Below are 19,523 nucleotides of genomic sequence, written 5' to 3'. Positions count from 1 at the left end.
TGTTGAGCGAACAGTAGAACTTAGTTTTGGGTCGAATTTTGCTAATAGTTTGGTTTGGAGCAAAGCCGAACCTTGGGTGGTACGTCTTGGCTAAACCCACTACAAAAAGAAGAAGAAGAGGAGGAAGAAGAAGAAACCTTTCTTTTCTTCGTTTTCCTCTTCTTCTTATTTAATTGCCCTGAACTTTATTTTCCATAGGTAAACAGTAATCCAACGATTTTTATCATGACTTGGATGTACTAAATGCCACAATATAGCCTTAGCTTTAGGACTAATTCACATAAGTGTATTCAAAGACTGAAATATGCTGATTCCCTGTGTGCTTCTGCATATCAGTGTTTTTTCATGCGTGTAAATAAATCACAAGAAATACCTATGTTAATTAATTACTATGTATTTACACCAGCCAATTGACTTTAATGGATTATTTCGGTGCATAATACCCACCAAAATCAGACATGCTGTGTTTTTTTCACATGACCAAAAATCGTGTGAAAAATATGCAGCTGTGAATTAACCCATTGAAAACAATGGGTTTTATTCACTGCATATTACGCACGTTATACACAGTGTATTTACGTTCGTGTGAATGAGCCCTGAATCATACCAATGCTTTTTTATTGTCTAGACCTTGTCAGGCATATGGTTGTATGACAAGATTCACTAAAAGTAATTAATGGTTTATAGGAATTGCTCAGAGAGTAATGTAGACTATCTACATTCAACCTTCCAGTTCCTAACACTACTAATACTCTGTGGCCATAGTAGAAAAGCATCTTGTGCATGTTATTTCTACATAAAAGGGTATTACTCACTAGGTGACATTAGCAGTTAGTGCAGAGTAACAGATACTGCCACTTAATGAACTGTCTTAAGTGCATAACATGATGCCAAGGGAGAATGGATGAGTGACCTTCATTAAAGGGGTATTCCGGTTACGCAAAGTTGCAGTCAGGTGAATGCTAATTAAATGTTATTAACGTTTGTAATGTGGTTCTGCTTTGTATTGTGTGTTCATAGCTCTATAAGCCATTACCTTTTCTTGGCACTCCAGTAGTGTTTCTTTACAGGTGGCCCTGGATACGACCTGTAGGCATTCCAGTGCTACACATCAGGCTTGCTAAGAAGGAATGACCAGGGATGGGTTTTTTTTCCCTTCAGCTCTCGGGACCGGAATGCTGACCAATAGCAGGGCAGCACTTAGCTTAACAGGAAGGAAGTACAGAGCAGGGAACTATGTCCCCTGTTCTCCTCACACAGTGAGAAGAAGACACTGGTTGCACTAGTGCATTGGCACTGTTTCACTTTCAATGGGACTGCCAAGATACCCGAATGTCACCCATTTGGGTATTTCTGTCAGCCCCATTGAAATGAGTAGAACACCGACAGTACATGTGCGGCCAGTGTTCCATTCAGAGTGATATCACTGTGACCCCCACAGTAATAGGAGAGCGGGACATCCATTGGGTATGGAATGTCATGCTCATTGGCCACATGGCTTATCTGCAGCTCAGTCCCATTCAAGTGAAAGGGATTGAGTTGCAATACCAGGCACCATCAATAGAAATGAAAGGCGCTGTGCCTGGTACATAATGAAGAGGCTGTAGTGCTTGACTGAAAGGTCTTTTCAAGCAGCTGATTAACAGAAGTATTGTGTTAGCTCATTACCAATCTGATATTGGTGACCCAAAGTGGACCGGCATAGGGTAAAGGCATCAGTGTAGCTGTTGGACAGAAAGATGACCCTGGCTGTACATTCAGGATAAATCGGGGAGGAAAGAGTTTAGAGCGGCGAAGACCGATTAGTAGTGAGTTAGTGGGCTCTTAATTCTGTTGTCTTACACAGTCTGCCTGAAAAGGGATAGAGAACATGTGAAAGGGGACATAAAAGTTTGCTCTGGGGCCCATAGGACTCTAGTTACATCATGGGAAAGAAGAGAAGTAGAGCTGGCAAATGATACACTGACCAAATGGTCGGACGGAGAGAGGCAGGGAGAAAGCCAAGAGAGCAGTGTCCTTAAAAACCAGCTGTAGACCGAAAAATGATATAATATCCATCTAGAAACAGGAGAGTAGTGTTATTGCTTGACTACATGCAAATATTGGTACAACTGTATAAAAAGTTCTGTCACTCTATCAATCCTTAGAAATGACAGCACAGGGTCATGGAAAGTGTTCTGTGGTCACCTTCAACCATTAGTAGATCTGGGGATGATATTGGTTCGTGCAGAACAAGTCTAGTATTCAGTAGACATTCCAGATTACTACAAATATGTAAAGAGTATCTGTCTGCCTGTATAAATAAGCTGCTGACCTGAATTACTTAGATGTTGATTTTCTTTGATCTTACTGGAGATATTTAGTTGTTTATCTTATGTGCAATATTTGGATTGTATTGTGTGTGCAAAGCTAGCATTTCAGAGCATTTTATTGCAGTTAGGTCATGGTTTTCTTTACATTGGTTTATAGATTTTATCAGGTCTGTTCAGTACAACAGTATATCTCAAACTGAGTCAAATGGTATTCAGACTTGGGAGGCTATCAATACTGCTTGGATATTTAGTGCCATCTAGTGGAGCTGTGGCTTTCATAGTCATATATACCAATTCATTCATTCGAATATCATCACGTATATAAGCATTCTCAACATTCATGAGCAGGAATATAAATCAACCCAAGTTACTTTCCTGAAAATGATAAACTGTAAAACATTTTCCCAACGACCATGCAACAATGTCATCACCCACGCTCTTTTGTGCTAGCCAATAATCTTTGTATAGCGCCAACTTATTCCGCTGCACGGAATAAAAGGTATAAAAGGATTATACCACCAAAAATATTTATCACCTATCCTCTGGGGGACTGGGCGCTGGGTCTGTGACCACTGGGACTCCAAGGATCTGGATACCTCCTAGTGAAGCGAGCAGTTGTGTGCATGTGTGAGCACCACTCTATTCACAAAGGGAACTAGGGGTCTGCCATTTTTGTGATCCATTCTGATCTCAGCAGTCGGACTTCCAGCAATCATACATTTAAATATTTTTTGTGGGGCAACTCCTTTAACCACTTAAGGATGCAACCCTTTTTTTTAATCCATTTTCGTTTTTTCCTCCCCCCTTCTAAAAAATCATAACTCTTTTATTTATCCATCAATGCAGATGTCTAAGGGCTTGTGATTTGCATGACGAATTGTATTTTTCAATGGTACTATTTAATGTACCATATAGTGTGCTGAAAAACTTTTAAAAAATTCTAAGTAGAGTGAAATGGAAAAAACCCACGAAATTCCACCATCTTTGGGCGCATCTTGTTTCTATGGGGTACAGACTGCAACAAAAATGACCTGAGAACTTTTTGTACTTAGTTTATTATTACGATGCCAAATTTATATAGTTTTTTTTGCTGTACTACATCTATTTCTTTTCAAAGATATTTAATTTTTAAAATGATTTTCGGCCATCATCTTCTGACAGCCATGACTTTTTTTATTTTTCCATCAACGCAGTTACGTGAGGGCTCATTTTTTGTGGGACGTTCTGTCGTTTATGTTGGTACCATTCTGGAATATGTACGACTTTTTAATCGCTTTTTATTACATTTTTTCTTAGAGATGGGGTGATCAAAAAAGCGCAATTCTGCCATTCTTTTTTTCTGACAATGTTCGCCAAAGTACAGGTGAGAAAAGATAGGACTTGAGCAGAACCTGACCTATCTTCCTGCTGTTTTTTTTTCTTTCAAATTCACGTGCTACAGTGCAGAATTTGAATGATTTAATAAAAAAAATCCAGGTTCATGCTATAGAGTGCAGTTGGGCATACGCCCATGTTTTTGCCATAATGCTGCATTTAGACTGAATGATTATCGTCCAGAAAATTGTTCAAATTAGCTAGACTGAATGATCATTCAGTTTCAATGCAGCCAACGACTGAACAACAAATGAGAATCATTCAGTCGGCATAAAAACCAGCACCGGCTCGTGCACATCTCATGTAATTTAAACACAGATCTTCAATGTTTGACTTGCAGGAATGCTGCCTTCCAATAGGTGGCACTGCAGAGGTATTGTTCCATCTCCCTTATTTGCATATTACCCAGAGGAGCATGAATGGCCTTATAAGTGTACTCACTCACGCAAATTTTAGGAGCTCTCCCTAAGGAGAAAAGATTGTGTTTCTGACATAGGAATGGGAAACACTGAAAAATTGGTGAAGGATAACTATTAACTGCATGATTTTCAACAAGAATCGTGCAGTATAAATACGCTGCCCAAGCGCGGATTTGCTGGTGAAGATTTCACCAACCCTTTCGCACGGGCAAATGAGAATCATTTAATTCTCGTCCAATACAAAATGGGCATTAATCATATTATTCCTCCTTGAGTCTTCAATACCCATGAGATGCGATAAGATAAGTAAATGTAATTCTATTTCTAACGAATAACAATTCCTCTTCACAGATAGTACTACAGCTGGGTAACCTGCAAAGTTACTGTAGGGATTAATTAATTTCCTTCTTACATTATCGGATTTCTGTCAAAAGTATACATTGGGACAGCAGTCCACCAGCAAAAATGAAAATGAAGCCCTTGCTGGTTTCTTGTTCACATCACCACATCTCTTTTAGGGTTTCTTAACACAGGCATATGTGCAATTACGCTCACAACTACAGAGCCCAGTTGAGCATGAACAAGGTGAAAATGTTTTTTTTTACCTTTCAAGCTCTGCGCTATTCCATACGAGTTTGAAAAAAAAAGCGTGAAGATGGGTCCTGCCCGAACTTTGTCGACGTAGAAAGATAGAGCAAGTCCTATCTTTTCTCGCCTGTACTATTAACACCCGAGAATCAATGGTTTTGTTTCGTCCTGTGATTATCACGGCTGCAAATCGGGACAAAATTACGTCCCTCTGTTTAAGCCTTTAGCATGTAAAACTAGCAGTAAGAAATACATTAATGAACATATCTGTATTCCTAGTAGAGATGAGCGAGCATAGTGAGCAGAGGGGAGCAGGGGGGGGGGGGAGGGAGAGAGAGATCTCCCCTCTGTTCTTCCCCGCTCTCCCCCGCCCCCCCGCCGGCAGCCGAATCTTTTCTTCCGATCGGGCAGGTACTCGCTAAGGACAATGCTCGCTCGAGTAATTGTCCTTAGCGAGTAAGCTTGCTCATCTCTAATTCCTAGTCTATGTCCTTTTGTGAAAACTGTTCTATAGGTTTTAGTTCCAAGCTAATATTTGGTTTGAGACTCACAACACTAAAGTGAAATAATCAGTTAAACAGAAATGGCCGTGCACCAATGTGACGCAGATGTGCCCCCGATCCCATGTTACTCCTCTCGCACAACAGATAATTGCCATATTATCGACTTTCCCAGTAGTAATAATTTTCTGTGGCTGATGGGAAGACTAATTATTTTGAGAATGAGATGCAATCTTCTCTTCATTACAGACATATTTCTTGAACTCTAGAGTAGCAGAACAGAAGACACAAAATAATTGTGTTCAGTTTCATGAAGTTGTGGTTGAACAAATCATTTAGAATGTTATTCTTTCTTTTTGATATTCAGTCACTTCTTAGTGTGGTATAAAATATCCCAAATTTATAAGATATCTGGGACATGTCCCGGTTTTGCTGGCGACTAGTTTACCCTTAGGGCTCACTCACACGGGATATGTGGCCTGTGTAATATGTGCATTCTTTTCATGCCTGTAAAATACACAGGTAAGAAACGCTATATTTTCTCCTAAGGCCACGGTTAGACGAGTGATTTTCTTTTTGTGCACGCCTATGTGCGCAAAAAAAATTGCGTCTATTAGAACCATTGATTTTCTATCAAGTGTTCACATGTTCGTTTTTTTACAGGCGCAAAATACATGCATGTGCAAAAGATAGGACATGCGTGCCTTAAATGCGCGCCGGGGCGGTCCGTGTTGTGCGTAAAAGATAGAGGAGACAGGGGATGAGGGGACTCCCGGAGGGTTCCGTTAATCTCTGCGGGGAGTCCCCTTATCACTAAACACTGTGACAGCACTGTCACAGTGTTCAGTGATGAGAGGTCTGCAGCGGGGACTAAAAAGAATCCCCTGTCACACAGTTATCTCATTGCTTTCAATGGAGCCAGCGCTGCTGGGATGAAGACAACCCCTGCAGCGATGATTTTCAGGGAAGGGGGCTTGAAATACAGGCAGTGCTCAGCTGTCATTCAATGGCTAAGTGCTGTCTCTGATTGGTCACAGCGCTCAGCCAATCAGAGGCAGCGCTTTCTGGCAGAGGGGATTTTTCAATCCCCGGCCACCAAGATACAAATGAAGATTTCCGGGGGCGGGGAGAGGAGCCGCACAACGCTTCTAAGTGAGTTAATTTTTTTTCTACAGCTAAGGATGATTTTCAGGGAAGGGCTTATATTTCAAGCCCTTCCCCGAAAATCATCGCTTCAGAGGTTGCTTTCACCCCATTGCTTTCAATGGGATGGCAGCAGTGTCGGCCTCATTGTAAGCAATAGGATGGCATTGCACTCCTCTGCCACAGCTGTGGCAGAGGAGTGCATCTGCTCCCTATGTTTTCAATGGGGCCAGCACTGTCGCCACTAGCCCCATTGACAACAAGGTGAAGCCGCTGGATGTGACAGCACCCAGGGGTTTCACATCCAACAGATCCCCTGCTGCAGCTGTCACAGCCACAGCAGTGAATAGTGATCCGTTTCCATTGCTTTCATCGAGGCGGCAGTAGCGGTGGCCCCCGATGAAAGCAATGGGATAGCATTGCGGTCCTCTGCTACAGCTGGGACAGCTGTGGCAGGGAATTCTTTCGTCCTTGCTGCAGTCCCCAGTGCTGTCACAGTGTTCAGAGATGAGGCGACCTTCGTGGAGCAGCTGTGCTTCTACAAGCACAGCTGCTCCACACACATGTAAAAAACAGCATGGAGCTTCGGTCATGCGCATTTTGCACATCCGTGGAGGGCATTTTTTTTTTTGCACATATAGGCGCGCAAAAAAAAACGCCCGTCTGACCGAGCCCTTAGGGAGTGAGTGAGGAGATTTTTAAGGGCCATTCATGCTCCTCTGGGTAATATTCAAATGAGGGAGATGGAACAATAACGCTGCAGTACCACCTATTGGATGGCAGCATTCCTGCAAGCCAATGTTACACTCTTTATACAAGCCTTGTAACAACGACTGGAAATTGAAAGCCAAGCCAGAAATCCATACACAGACAGCTGTTTCAGGGTATTTGCTCCTCATGACTCTGCAGTAGGTTTCTGACTTGCCTAGCGAGAGGCCTGTGACATGGGTCAGGAATGCTATCTTAGCTCCTTAGGGAGATCAGCTAGAAGGTGAGTGAGTAAGAAGACTTATAAGGCTATTCATGCTCCTCTGGGTAATATGCAAGTAAGGGAGATGGAACAATATCTCTGAGGTATTGTTCTATTTCCCTTATTTGTAAAATATGCAGTGCACAATGAATACGCATGTGTGTGTTAAATTCCTGTAGCCTATGTTGGTGAACATTATATGCGTAATATGCGCCAAAACAGGGCATATGCTGTGTTTTTTTTCACATGCGTAATTAAATCGCAGGTGTGAATGGCCCAATAGAATTCAATTGGCTTTTAGCATGGCGTATTACGGGCATGAAAAATACCCGTGCAATACACGGATCACATACGCCCGTGTAGGTGAGCCCTAAGTGTTATAAGTAGGTATGAAAAAAATAATTCAGTTCTGTCACTATTAAAACAGCCACCACCTTCTTCTATAGTAGCTGAAGGCTCAGTAGTTTCCTTCATTCTACCCTCATGCATTCTCTCAGAATAGGTATTTGGACACTGGTTGTACATTGGCACCCGGAGACCATGCAGTGCCACGTTGTAGAGCTGAGGGCACTCTGCGTGCCACTATACATAGTAACATAGTAACATAGTTCATAAGGCTAAATGAAGACAATGTCCATCTATGTGATTATTCTCCCCTAGTAGTAATACTCTGTAATACAGCATATAATAGAGCATGCACTGATTTCAGAGGCATATGAAGGTACTGTAAGGCTCCAATTCTGTGGGTGATGTATTAGGCTGCTCTGCAAACTGGAATTATGCTCATATTGCATCTTCCCGATTTATATGTATTTTTTTAAACTATTTCTCTTGTGTTAAATTAAAATACATTTCAGTTATAAAATGTATTGGATAAATTCTAATAAATGCCAAACTCGCCCAGTACATACTAGAAAGTATTCTCTACTTCTGAACTTGCACTTTAAAAGGACCCTCAGTTCCTGGAGAAACAAAGATCACCCCTCCGCTTTTCTTACACTGTGCATTAGTATGCATTGGTAGTCTGAGACACTACACTCTGCTCTCACTGGTCAGTGCTGCTCACATGGGCAAAGCTGGCCAATCAGAGTAGGAGGTGTTTTAGATAATGCACACTGTACATTAGGTAGTCAGAGAAGCAGTGCAACCATCTCGGTTTCTCCAGGACTGGAGAGTCACTTTAACTCTTCAAGACATTGAAACCCTGTGTTCATTAAAAGGGTTGTCCCACTTCTAACTGTTTTGCTGCAGAACGCAGACAGCTTCATACATTGCCCAATGACCCAGGTTAGTACCACAAGCTAAGTCCTATTGAAGTGAATCAAACTCAGCTTGCAGTACCAACTCAGTCCACTGGGCAATATATGGCGCTGTCTGCTTCCTACAGCAAAACAGCTCAAAGTGGGACAACCCCTTTAATCTGATCATAGAGTTCAGTTTAATGGACACAAGGTTTTGATGTCTTATAGACTTAAAATAGATGTCTTAGTTTACACTTATGTTAGGCAGGTTTCACTCACTTTTTTGGCATTTTTTCATAGATTTCTTCTTAAAGTGACCCTCCAGGCCTAGACAAACAAAGATGGTTGAACCGTTTCTCTGACTACATGATGCACTCTTACATTAGTATGCAATAGTAGTCTAAGGGCTTAAACACATGGGCATGTTTTGGTCCCATTATGCGGCCATGAAAATCACGGCCACAATAACAGGAAGAAACAAAACTATTTCAATGGTTTTGTTTCTACTATCGGGATTATCATTAGTTAATATACGCACGAGAAAAGATGGGACTTGCCCTATCATTCTGGCACATAGTTAATACTACGTACAAAAAAAGATAGGGTAAGAACAATCTCCTGTCTTTTTTTTAAAATAAAATTTGCCTTCACTAGTGCAGAGTTTGAATAGTCATAAAAATAAAAAATAAACCCGGTTCTTGCACCCATGTGTTTTTGCCCTAAGACACTACATACTGCTTTGACTAATCAGCATTGTCCATGTGGGCAGCAGTGGTCCATCAAAGACACATGTAGTGTCTTAGATTAATGATTCAGACTAATGCGCAGTGTGCATCAGATAGTCAGAGAAGTTGGTGAGGCCATCTTTGTTTCTCCAGGCCTGGAGGATCGCTGTAAGAAAAAAAACACACGAAAAAATGTATGTACCAGCTGAAAAAGATACTGACTTTTTTAGGGTCCAGAACTCCACCAAAAAAGAGAATGTGAAAGAAGCCTTGAGTGCTTTCACAAGGACGGAATTGGCCCCAGGAAGTACCATAATTATAATAATTATCTTTATTTGTATAGCGCCAACTTATTCTGTACCACTTTTGACATACAAGAGTGCTCAAACAGTACAAAGATTTACAAATGGTATTCAAAAGATTTTGGAAACAAAAGAGGGGGGCGTGAGTGATACACAGGATACAGGCCAGGTGACACGACGTGTGGGAAGTGCAGGAGGTCCAGGGGTGAGAAATTTTCATGATGGGTGTATTTTGAGGAGGAAGACTAGCTCGGGGAAGTTGGTATGTTTCTTTGAAGAGGTGAGTCCTTAGGTCGCGTCTGAAATGCCGTGCATCAGGGATTGTCCAGATGTCTTGGGGTAGAGCAATCATTCCATAGGGTCGGTGTTGCTCTGGTGAAGTCCTGGAGGTGAGCATATGAGGTCTGTATTAGAGGGGTGTTTAGATGTGTTAGCAGCAGGCCTTCATTGACTTGGTAAAACTACTATATACCAAAGTGCAGGCCTGCGTAACGGTAAATGGTAGTTGTTCAGAGCCCTTCCCATTGAACAGGGGAACAAGGCAGGGCTGTCCGCTCTCCCCACTTCTGTTTGCATTGGTAATAGAGCCTCTAGCCAGCATACTGAGAGCCCACCCGACAATAGCTGGATTTAAACGTGATGAAGTAGAAGAAAAAGTAGCACTGTACGCAGACGATTTGTTTCTGTTTTTAGGAGACCCAGAAGAGTCCCTAGACACTGCGATGTCCTTGATTGGGCAGTACGGAGAATTCTCGGGACTCACTATTAACTGGAACAAATCGGTAATACTACCTATAGATGAGCCTAACATGGTAATGGAAGGAAATAGAACCCTTATGAAGTGCGAGCCAGTCATCACATATCTAGGAGTTAGGGTCTCAAGAAGAGAACACGAATACGGGACACTAAATCTAGACCCATTAATAATTAAATCCAGGGAAAAACAGGAGGTCTGGCGCAAACTACCAATATCAATAATAGGAAGGGTAAACCTGATTAAAATGATCTGGATGCCACAATTACTATATATTCTCCACAACTCACCACATTGGATCACACAAAAATACTTCTATAAAATAAATAGAATATATAGGGATCTCATCTGGAGAGGGAAAGGACCCAGAATCAAACTGGAGATATTACATAACCCGAAAGGAGAGGGCAGACTGGCACTACCCAACCCCATGTCCTTTTTCTTAGCATCGCAGTTGCAACATCTTAGAGGGTGGGAATCAGAAGACACACAAGACGGGGGCTTTCGACTCCTAAAGATATACTTTAAAAATGAACACTTATTCGAAGCCCTGGAGAGCGCTAATTTTAAACAATCGACCAGAACCTACTGACTTTGGTCCCTGTGATCTCTTTTACTCTCCACCACACCCTATGTATCAGGGCCAATGTCCACACGATATATACACCAATTTGGGATAATCCAAAATTACAAGAACTAAACAAATTGAAAGACTTCCAGATATGGAAGGATAAGGGGGTCAGACGAGTAACACAGATAGTGACAACAACAGATATGAAGTCATTTGAGCAACTGCTGCAGAGTTTGACCTACCACACTCACAGTTCTTCAAATTTCTCCAACTCAGGCATGCCTATCAGGCAGAAGTGGGGCTTAAAGATACTGAGCTAAAGAAATTCATACCAGCAGATATCATAGGCACAGCCACCAACACAAGGGGGAAAATATCACAGCTATACACATGCATACAGAGCAAAATAGGCGAACGGTATCCCCTGGCAACAAAGAGCAAATGGGAAGGAGACATTGGACCAATAGAGGAATCATTATGGGAGGAGATTCTAAAGGCGACACCCAGACTCTCCCTAAGTGAATCCCACAGACTCTCACAATTATACCTACTACACAGAGTATACCGAACGTCATTGTTCTTGTATAATATAGGCCTGAGAGAGTCTCCTGTATGTAATAAATGTAAAACCCAAACAGCAGATCTAATACACATGATGTGGGGATGTCCAAAACTAAAGAGGTATTGGATAGAAGTGTGTGAACTAATCCATGATGTGTATGGGGTAACTCTAGAGCACACTCCACTGGTATGTATCCTAGGCTGTGTAGAAGATGTACCTTTAGATAAAAAAAAAAAACTAGCAATAGCCAGAATTCTATATTTGGCCAGAAAACTAATAGCGCAACACTGGCTGGACGAAACTCCCCCCAATTTGAATGAACTCAAAAACAAAGTCACACAAATTTTCTGTCAAAATGTGTTTATTGACGTTTTACATAAAGCAAATGGAATGGCATACTGGTTAACGGGTTAACAAATCCCGAAGTCTAGTTTACATATTTACTGAGTAAAGTCACACAAATTTTAATGTGGTAGAAAAGCATTTATTACAAGAGAAAAACACCACAAAAGTATTATGATATATGGCTTAAGTGGCTCCATACCTTTGGTCTTATTGGCTCGGACTTACTTAGAAACTAAGATAGTAAATGTACTAAAATAATTGTTGTTTGGGGAGAGGGAGAAAGAATAGCGTCACCATGGTCGCGGAATTAATGAATAAGCATGCCACGGATCAACGCAAACAAGAAGAGTGGATCAAGAGCACAGCGGACTTATCCTCGTGGCGCGTGAGAGACTATTTGGGATATGTTTAAGTGTTTTGTATTGTTACTTAAACGTCTTCGGACAATGAAAATTCAATAAAAAATACATGAATTTAAAAAAAAAAGATGTTAGCAGATCAGAGGGCGTGGAATGGGTGATAAATGGACAGGAAGGAAACAATGTACGATGGTGCTGCACCATGGAGAGCTTTGTGCGTGAGGATGAGGAGTTTAAAATGAGTTCTATACTGTATGGGCAGTCAGTGCAGCGACTGGCATAGTGCAGAGGTGTCTGAGAAATGGCTGGATAGGAAGAGGGGTCTAGCTGCCGCATTTAGTATGGATTGGGGAAGGGAGAGTCTGGAGCGGGGAAGGCCGATGTGCAGCGAGTTGCAGTAGTTGAGTCTGTAATGCATAAGGGCAACAACAAGTGTCTATAGCGTGTCCGTGGTCAGAAATGGCCGGATTTTGGCAATATTCCTGAGGTGCAGGCAGCATGTCTGGGCCAGAGATTGGATGTGAGGGTGAAAAAAAGTTCAGAGTCCAGTGTGACCCACGACTCAGCGGACATGCTGTCTGGGGGTTATGGTGGTGCCAGATACTGATATAGAGATGTTGGGGGGAGGTCGGCTGGTTGAGGTTGGAAAGATGAGAAGATCAGTTTTAGAGAGGTTAAGTTTGAGAAAAAGGAGGACATGATGTTGGAGACAGAGGACAGGCAGTTGGTGAAGTGTGAGGGGAGAGGGTGTCTAGCGCAGGTGGTGGGATTGGCAGCAGAGAGCAGTCTGGAGACTTCTTCCTCTGTTGTTGGTTCTAACATGGATAGTGAATGAGTAGTGGCTGCGGTGCTAAAGAGACCATGATCGAGGCTAGCCATACAATGTTTGGAGATTTTTATGTGGATTCTTTCAATTTTTTCTTTGAAATGTGCGGCTAGCTCTCCAGTACTGAGTTCTGTCACGGGGCCTGTTCTTTGGGGCTGAGGAGGGAGTGGAAGGTGTTGAAAAGTTTTTGGGGTTGTGGGATAATGAGGAGACGAGGGAGGTGAAATAAACTTGTTTGGCGTGGCATGGTGTACCATAAACCTCAATAAATTCTGCACTGAAATGCGCACAGCTCTATGTGAATTTTGATGCAGAATTGAAAAGGGCTTAAAGGGGTTGTCCCGCGGCAGCAAGTGGGGTTATACACTTCTGTATGGCCATATTAATGCACTTTGTAATATACATCGTGCATTAAATATGAGCCATACAGAAGTTATTCACTTACCTTCCCTGCGCTGGCGTCCCCATCTCCATGGCTCCGTCTAACTTCAGCGTCTAATCGCCCGATTAGACGCGCTTGCGCAGAAGGGGGCTGGAATCAGGAGGCTGGAATCGGCACACGTGACGGGGCGGAGCTACGCGATGACGCGTAGAAGGGGGCGGAGCCAGAACGCCGCTGCTGCCGGACAGACCCGAAGGCAGAAGACCCTTCTGCGCAAGCACGTCTAATTGGGCGATTAGACGCTGAAGTTAGACGGAGCCATGGAGACGGGGACGCCAGCACAGGGAAGGTAAGTGAATAACTTCTGTATGGCTCATATTTAATGCACGATGTATATTACAAAGTGCATCAATATGGCCATACAGAAGTGCTTAACCCCACTTGCTTTCGGGAGACAACCCCTTTAATTCTGCCAGCAATTCCACATAAAAATCCTTAATGAGGTTTGCAGGTTTTGGTGTGGAATTCACAGCAGTGAACTAAGGTGTGGATTTGGGTATGTAATGCAGGCTAATTCCGGCCTCTCTGAAAGCACCTCTAGGGCTTAAGCAGATGGGCAAATGTGCTAGTATGCTTGCCGCTATGGAGCGTATTAGCGCATGACCCAGTTGTTTTTTTTTGACTATTCAAAGCCTGCGCTATTGTGAGCGACCTTGCCAGAAGAATAGTCTGAGCAGTGCCTTGTCTAGGCTGGGATTCACTTCCAATCAGGCTGAAATTATAAACATAGGGCCAAACTGGGGAGCAGATAAAACACCCAGTTGGATTGACATTGACTCTTTTTGTTAATGAAACTGAATAATTACAGAATTCCAACAGTGGCATATTAAATGAGATGGGAATACAGGTTGTGATGTGCAAATATGAATTCATAGCAATGGGGAACGTGCATGAAATAGACTTGATGTCCTTCCAGAAAAGAGACTCATTTGTGTTAAATCACAGTATGTCCTGCGTTGCTGTAATAGGCAATTATAGAAATGGTCTCTAATATAAAGATTACACATCTGCAGTAAAAAATACTGCTCTGAGGAATAATTACCTGACCCGCAATGAACTTTGGAAATTTCTCATATATCATGTCAAGAAGTTCCTTGCTCAGGTGGAAGGAAATCAAAGTTAAACTAAATGAAATCCCACTTTGTGTCAGACATATAAACATATAGAAAAACGTTCATTCAACTGTGTGAAGTTAGGGGTTCTGCAGAGCGTATCATAGGAAGTTTCTTGCCAAGCACCAGACCTCAGAGAATTAATGATATAATTGAAAGCTCCCATGGTCAGCACTCCTTAAAAATCTAGTGACATCACTGATGAAGAGTCCTGGCAGTGAGAACAGAACAAAAATATGGGAGTCGGAAATAATAGTCAGATGTCTAGTGAATATTTAATTTAGCATTATGCTTCCTACGGGGAGGTCATGGTTCCTAAAAAGTTTAAGATAAACTAAATGTATACATCAATTCTGATCCTTTGGCGTGAAGAACATCTACTGATACTGATATGAACTTTTATGTAAAAAGTTAATATAAAGTTGCAAATTGTTGGGGGTGAATGGGAGTTATGAACCCATCATGTCCTATTACGATTATAGTTGTGTCAGGAATAGTGACAACTCACTGCGGTCTCATGTACATTTATGTCACAAGCTTTTGCTAACTATTTTGAATTACTCAGCATAAGCTTCATTAGTAATGGCAGAGTTCCAAAAATCACCCAAAAGAACACATCGTACAAAAAATAGTGACGCTATCTCCAGGGTTTATAGACAGATCAGGTAGCTCTTGGGAATGGGAAGTAGGATACAGACAATACCCTAATGCATAAAATAAAATTGTGACAAAAATGTGACAGAGTTTTACATAGTTACTTAGGTTAAATAACAACAATTGTCCACCAAGCTTTACCCTGTCTCAGGTAAAGCTTTTTGTATCCAAGATTTCATTCGAGTTCGCCATAGTTGAAATACATCTTTCCCGACCTTACAAAACAGGTGAATATGTATTTCCTGAAACAACGTAATTCTTAACTCCCCTTTTATATATTTTGGTCAAGCATTTTTTTGTTAGAAGGGACCCCTCATACCAAGCTGAAAACAGGATTTCACTGAGCCCAATAGCAATTTGTGCGGGAATCGTGTAAGAAATGTTCACTTCACCTGTAGCACTGCCATAGAGGGAAAAAGAAGCGTTACGCAGAGGTATTGTTCCATCTCCCTTATTTGCATATTACCCAGAGGAGCATGTATGGCCCTATGTGTCTCCTCACTCACCTTCTAGGTGCTCTACTGAAGGAGAGACAATAGCCCTCCCAACTCATATCACCAGCCAAGCCAGAATCCTACTGCACACTGATGAGGGGCAAACACCCCGAAACAGCTGTCTGTGTATGGATTCTGGCTTTGTTTTCAATTCCCAATCATTGTTAAGACTTGTATAAAGAGTCAGACAACAATTTAAAGGAATGCTGCCATCCAATAGGTGTTACTGTTCCATCTCCCTTATTTGTATATTACGCAGAGGAGCATGCCTGGACTCATAAGTCTCCTCACGAACCTTCTAGGTACTCTCCTCAAGGAGAGACAATACCACTCGCGACAGATCCCATCGAAATGAATGAGCTGTCTATGTAATGTTTTGATGTGTTGGTTCCTATAAGGCAAAGAAAAATTATTTATAGCCAATCTCTCTGCTCTGCTCTATGTTTTCAAAACCTATTTTCATATACCTTATCATTTTACTGCTAACTATGAGTCTCATAAGACATAAAAAATGTCCTTTTTAAAATTCTATTATTGATTTTGCCATTGCTACTTTCTATTAGAACATATTCCAGAATGTAACTTCACTTAAATTGATGATGGAAATACCTTTTTCTCCACTTTTCCACATCTAATAAAAAATACCAGTGTTTCAGTCGTTTGAAAAATCAACCTGCCCTCCTTATGCCGATCTACCTGCTTTCCATTAACCCTTTCCAATCCACCGTCTGACATCTTAAGACATTATAATTTAAGTCTGTATGGCTCCGATGATAGAAGACATCCGTTAGGGTTCTATTACTGTATATTGCCAGCCTCTCTGCTGTCGGAGCCTATTCCATGTGTCACCTCATGCAGTACTGGCTTTAGCCAGCAGATAGCGCCATTGTATAATGGCAGAAAAAGAGTAAGCCCCCTAGGAAAACCAGGATACAAATTGGATTAAAAAGGGTTAAACCCGTCCATGCTCTTCTACAAAACTGTAAGAATTCTACCCTCTATTGCAGCCTCACTTTTAAGGAACTATAGTATATGAGAAAATGTATTTGAGTATAAATGGTAATACTACTACTAACAAATCAGCATAAGTAATAGTAACATTTAATATAATTTCTATGAATATAATGCAGGGTCAGTTTTAGATTGGATAGTTTACTATGCAGCACGTTTTGTTGATACTCCACCCCTTTGGGGTATAACACTGTGTACATAGTAAGCTGTGAAATAAACCTGCATCCTGGTCAGCTGTCTTAGGCCGCCTGTCTACGGGCGTAGCATTTTCCCACAGCTGATTTCTGTCACGGAAGAACGCTAAAGTCACCATGATTTTCCGCGATGAACCCATCATTAATAATAGGTTTATCACAGCCAAATCGTGGCATGCCGCAATTTTTAAATGCGAGCGGAAAATCGCAACAATTTTCCGCTCGTGTACATCGGGCAGCGCTTTCCATAGTTATCCTCTGGGAAGCGTTCATTGCGTTACCTGCATGCAGATTATAACCACTGATAACGCAATGATATATCGCCCATGGACAGGAGGCCTAACATAGGTCCAGCCCAGAATTGTGGGACTGGTGGTGCAAGTTTCAGGTGGCCAAGCAATCAGGGCAGGTGGTGACCTTCATTATGGGCTACAATTTGCACATTCTTAAGGTTCAACTCAATTTTAGGGTGCATTCAGATGACCGTAAATCGGCCGGGTATTCACACCCAGCCGATATACGGCGTCTCTTTCTGCAGGGGGAGGAGGCTGGAAGAGCTGGGAGCAGTGCTCTGAGCTCCCACCCCCTCTCCACCTCCCTGCACTATTTTTAATGAGGAGAGGTGGGACGGGGGCAGAGCTCATTCCGTAACTTAACCCCGCCCCTGTACCGCCTCCTCTCATTGCAAATAGTGCAGAGGGGCGGAGAGGGGGTGGAGAGGAGGCAGAGATGGGGCGGGAGCTCAGAGCACTACTCCCGGCTCTTCCAGCCTCCTCCCCCTGCAGAGAGAGACGCCGTATATCGGCTGGTGTGAATACCCGGCTGATATATGGTTGTGTGAAGGCGCCCTTAGGTAATATTAAGAAAAGAAATAGTTGATTGTAAAAACGTTTGAAGAGATGGCATATGTGAGTAGTTTTCTGCATTGATAATGTGCTATGTGTAGAAGCTGTATGTGGACAGTACACAGGGACGCTTCCTAGCAACATGTCATGCAATATGACTGCAGCAATCTGTTTTTGGCAATGTGAAGTGTATTCGTGAAGTAGTTCTTGTTGAACTCGCTGCGCTTGTACCAAATGTCAATCTATCAGGAATGATTTAAGCGTGTATTCTATAATCTGCAGCTCCTCCAATCATATCATGTTTCATTCCCACAGGCTAGGGAGGATGTTATCCATATGCTAAAGACAGAGAGAACTAAACCCGAAGTTTTGGAAGCACATTATGGGTTTTCAGCTCCTGCGGATGTACTGAGGGTACTGCACAGAGATGCTATTCTTTCAAAGGAAAAGTCCATAGGAGAAGATGTTTATGAAAAGCCAATGGCAGAGGTACCGCATTTATACTGATTAATAGGATCTCAGTTCATTGTAGAGTATTTGTTACTTAAAATATTCCTGCACAAGGGCTTTTGCCTATTTGCTTCCGTTGCTCATTTGAAGGCATCCTACCATGTACTGTACAATGAATTGAGATTATTCTACTGACAGTACTGTATATTTATATGACTGTTTTATAGATAAAGACATTTTTTGGCTAAAATGAACTGATAGTGGATAATGGACATTTACAACATGCATCCAGACCCATACCTTGTCTGTCTGTCTGTCTGTCATGTATGTAAAACATAAAATTCAGAATATTTATGTAGTAGGAAAGTTAAATCACACGGTATTATAAAGAGTGTGTATGTATGTATGTATGTATGTATATATATATATATATATATATATATATGTATATATATAATATGTGTGTGTACACACACACACACACACACACACACACACACACATATATGTATATATATATATATGTATATATATATAATATGTGTGTGTACACACACACACACACACATATATATATATATATATATATATATATATATATATATATATATATATATATATATATATATATCACACGATAGTAATTTTGTATATCTGTTCTTATTAATAGGTCTATGTAATCTATTTCTCTATCTCTCTAGCTATCCGGTCACTTGGTTTTAAGTTTCAGTTTACCTTTAAGAAATTGATATGTTGTCCTGAAAACTCAGTGTACTTTATGGCATCTTCAAAGCCTCTGCTTAATAGTGTCAGAGTATTAATAATACCCACACCACACTAATCCTATCACGTCACCCTGCTCTCCTCACACAAAAATCAATGTGCCTAATCAAAAACTGTGCTTGCAACACGGTGCTCTGTGATGTGGTTGCAGCCATGGCATATACAGAGGTAGACAATATACATGAACAGACACACACATATCACATGTATATATAAAAATGTTATGACACTGTAAAATGTAAATAAATGTTAAGAAAAAAAGAATGCAACAATTTGGAAATCTCATATAACCATATTTTATTGACAACAGAACACATATCAGAAGTTGAAAGGGAGGCATTTTTCATTTCATTAAAAAAATTAACTCATTTGCAAAACGTTTGCGGCAACACATTTGAAATAAGGTGGGACAAAGGTAACAAAAGGCTGGAAAAGTTAGTGGTACTAATGAAAAACAGCTGCAGGGTGTTACGTTTCTAACAATCTGTTAACTAGAGAACTCAAATGGGATTCGTGAGCAGACAACAGACAGTGACTGACAAATGCC

The 19,523-nt window shown here is 41.4% G+C and overlaps 1 protein-coding gene across 4 annotated transcripts in view; it reads left to right on the top strand.

The window, feature by feature from the left end:
* The window catches only part of FILIP1 (filamin A interacting protein 1), a 173,563-nt gene that overhangs the window by 105,072 nt on the left and 48,968 nt on the right, over nucleotides 1-19,523 (top strand). For 3 of the 4 annotated variants that reach the window (XM_066604661.1, XM_066604645.1, XM_066604653.1), the window contains exon 3: nucleotides 18,059-18,232. In XM_066604661.1, coding sequence (XP_066460758.1) covers nucleotides 18,059-18,232 — 174 coding nt within the window. Of the gene's footprint in view, nucleotides 1-17,663; nucleotides 17,752-18,058; nucleotides 18,233-19,523 lie in introns of those variants that run through there. The other variant, XM_066604670.1, reaches the window with a different exon arrangement.

The sequence above is a fragment of the Eleutherodactylus coqui genome, chromosome 1 (genome assembly GCF_035609145.1).
Source record: "Eleutherodactylus coqui strain aEleCoq1 chromosome 1, aEleCoq1.hap1, whole genome shotgun sequence".
NCBI lineage: Eukaryota > Metazoa > Chordata > Amphibia > Anura > Eleutherodactylidae > Eleutherodactylus > Eleutherodactylus coqui.
The sequence above is the reverse complement of the archived record's forward strand: the minus strand, read 5'-3'. Positions and strand labels throughout refer to the sequence as shown.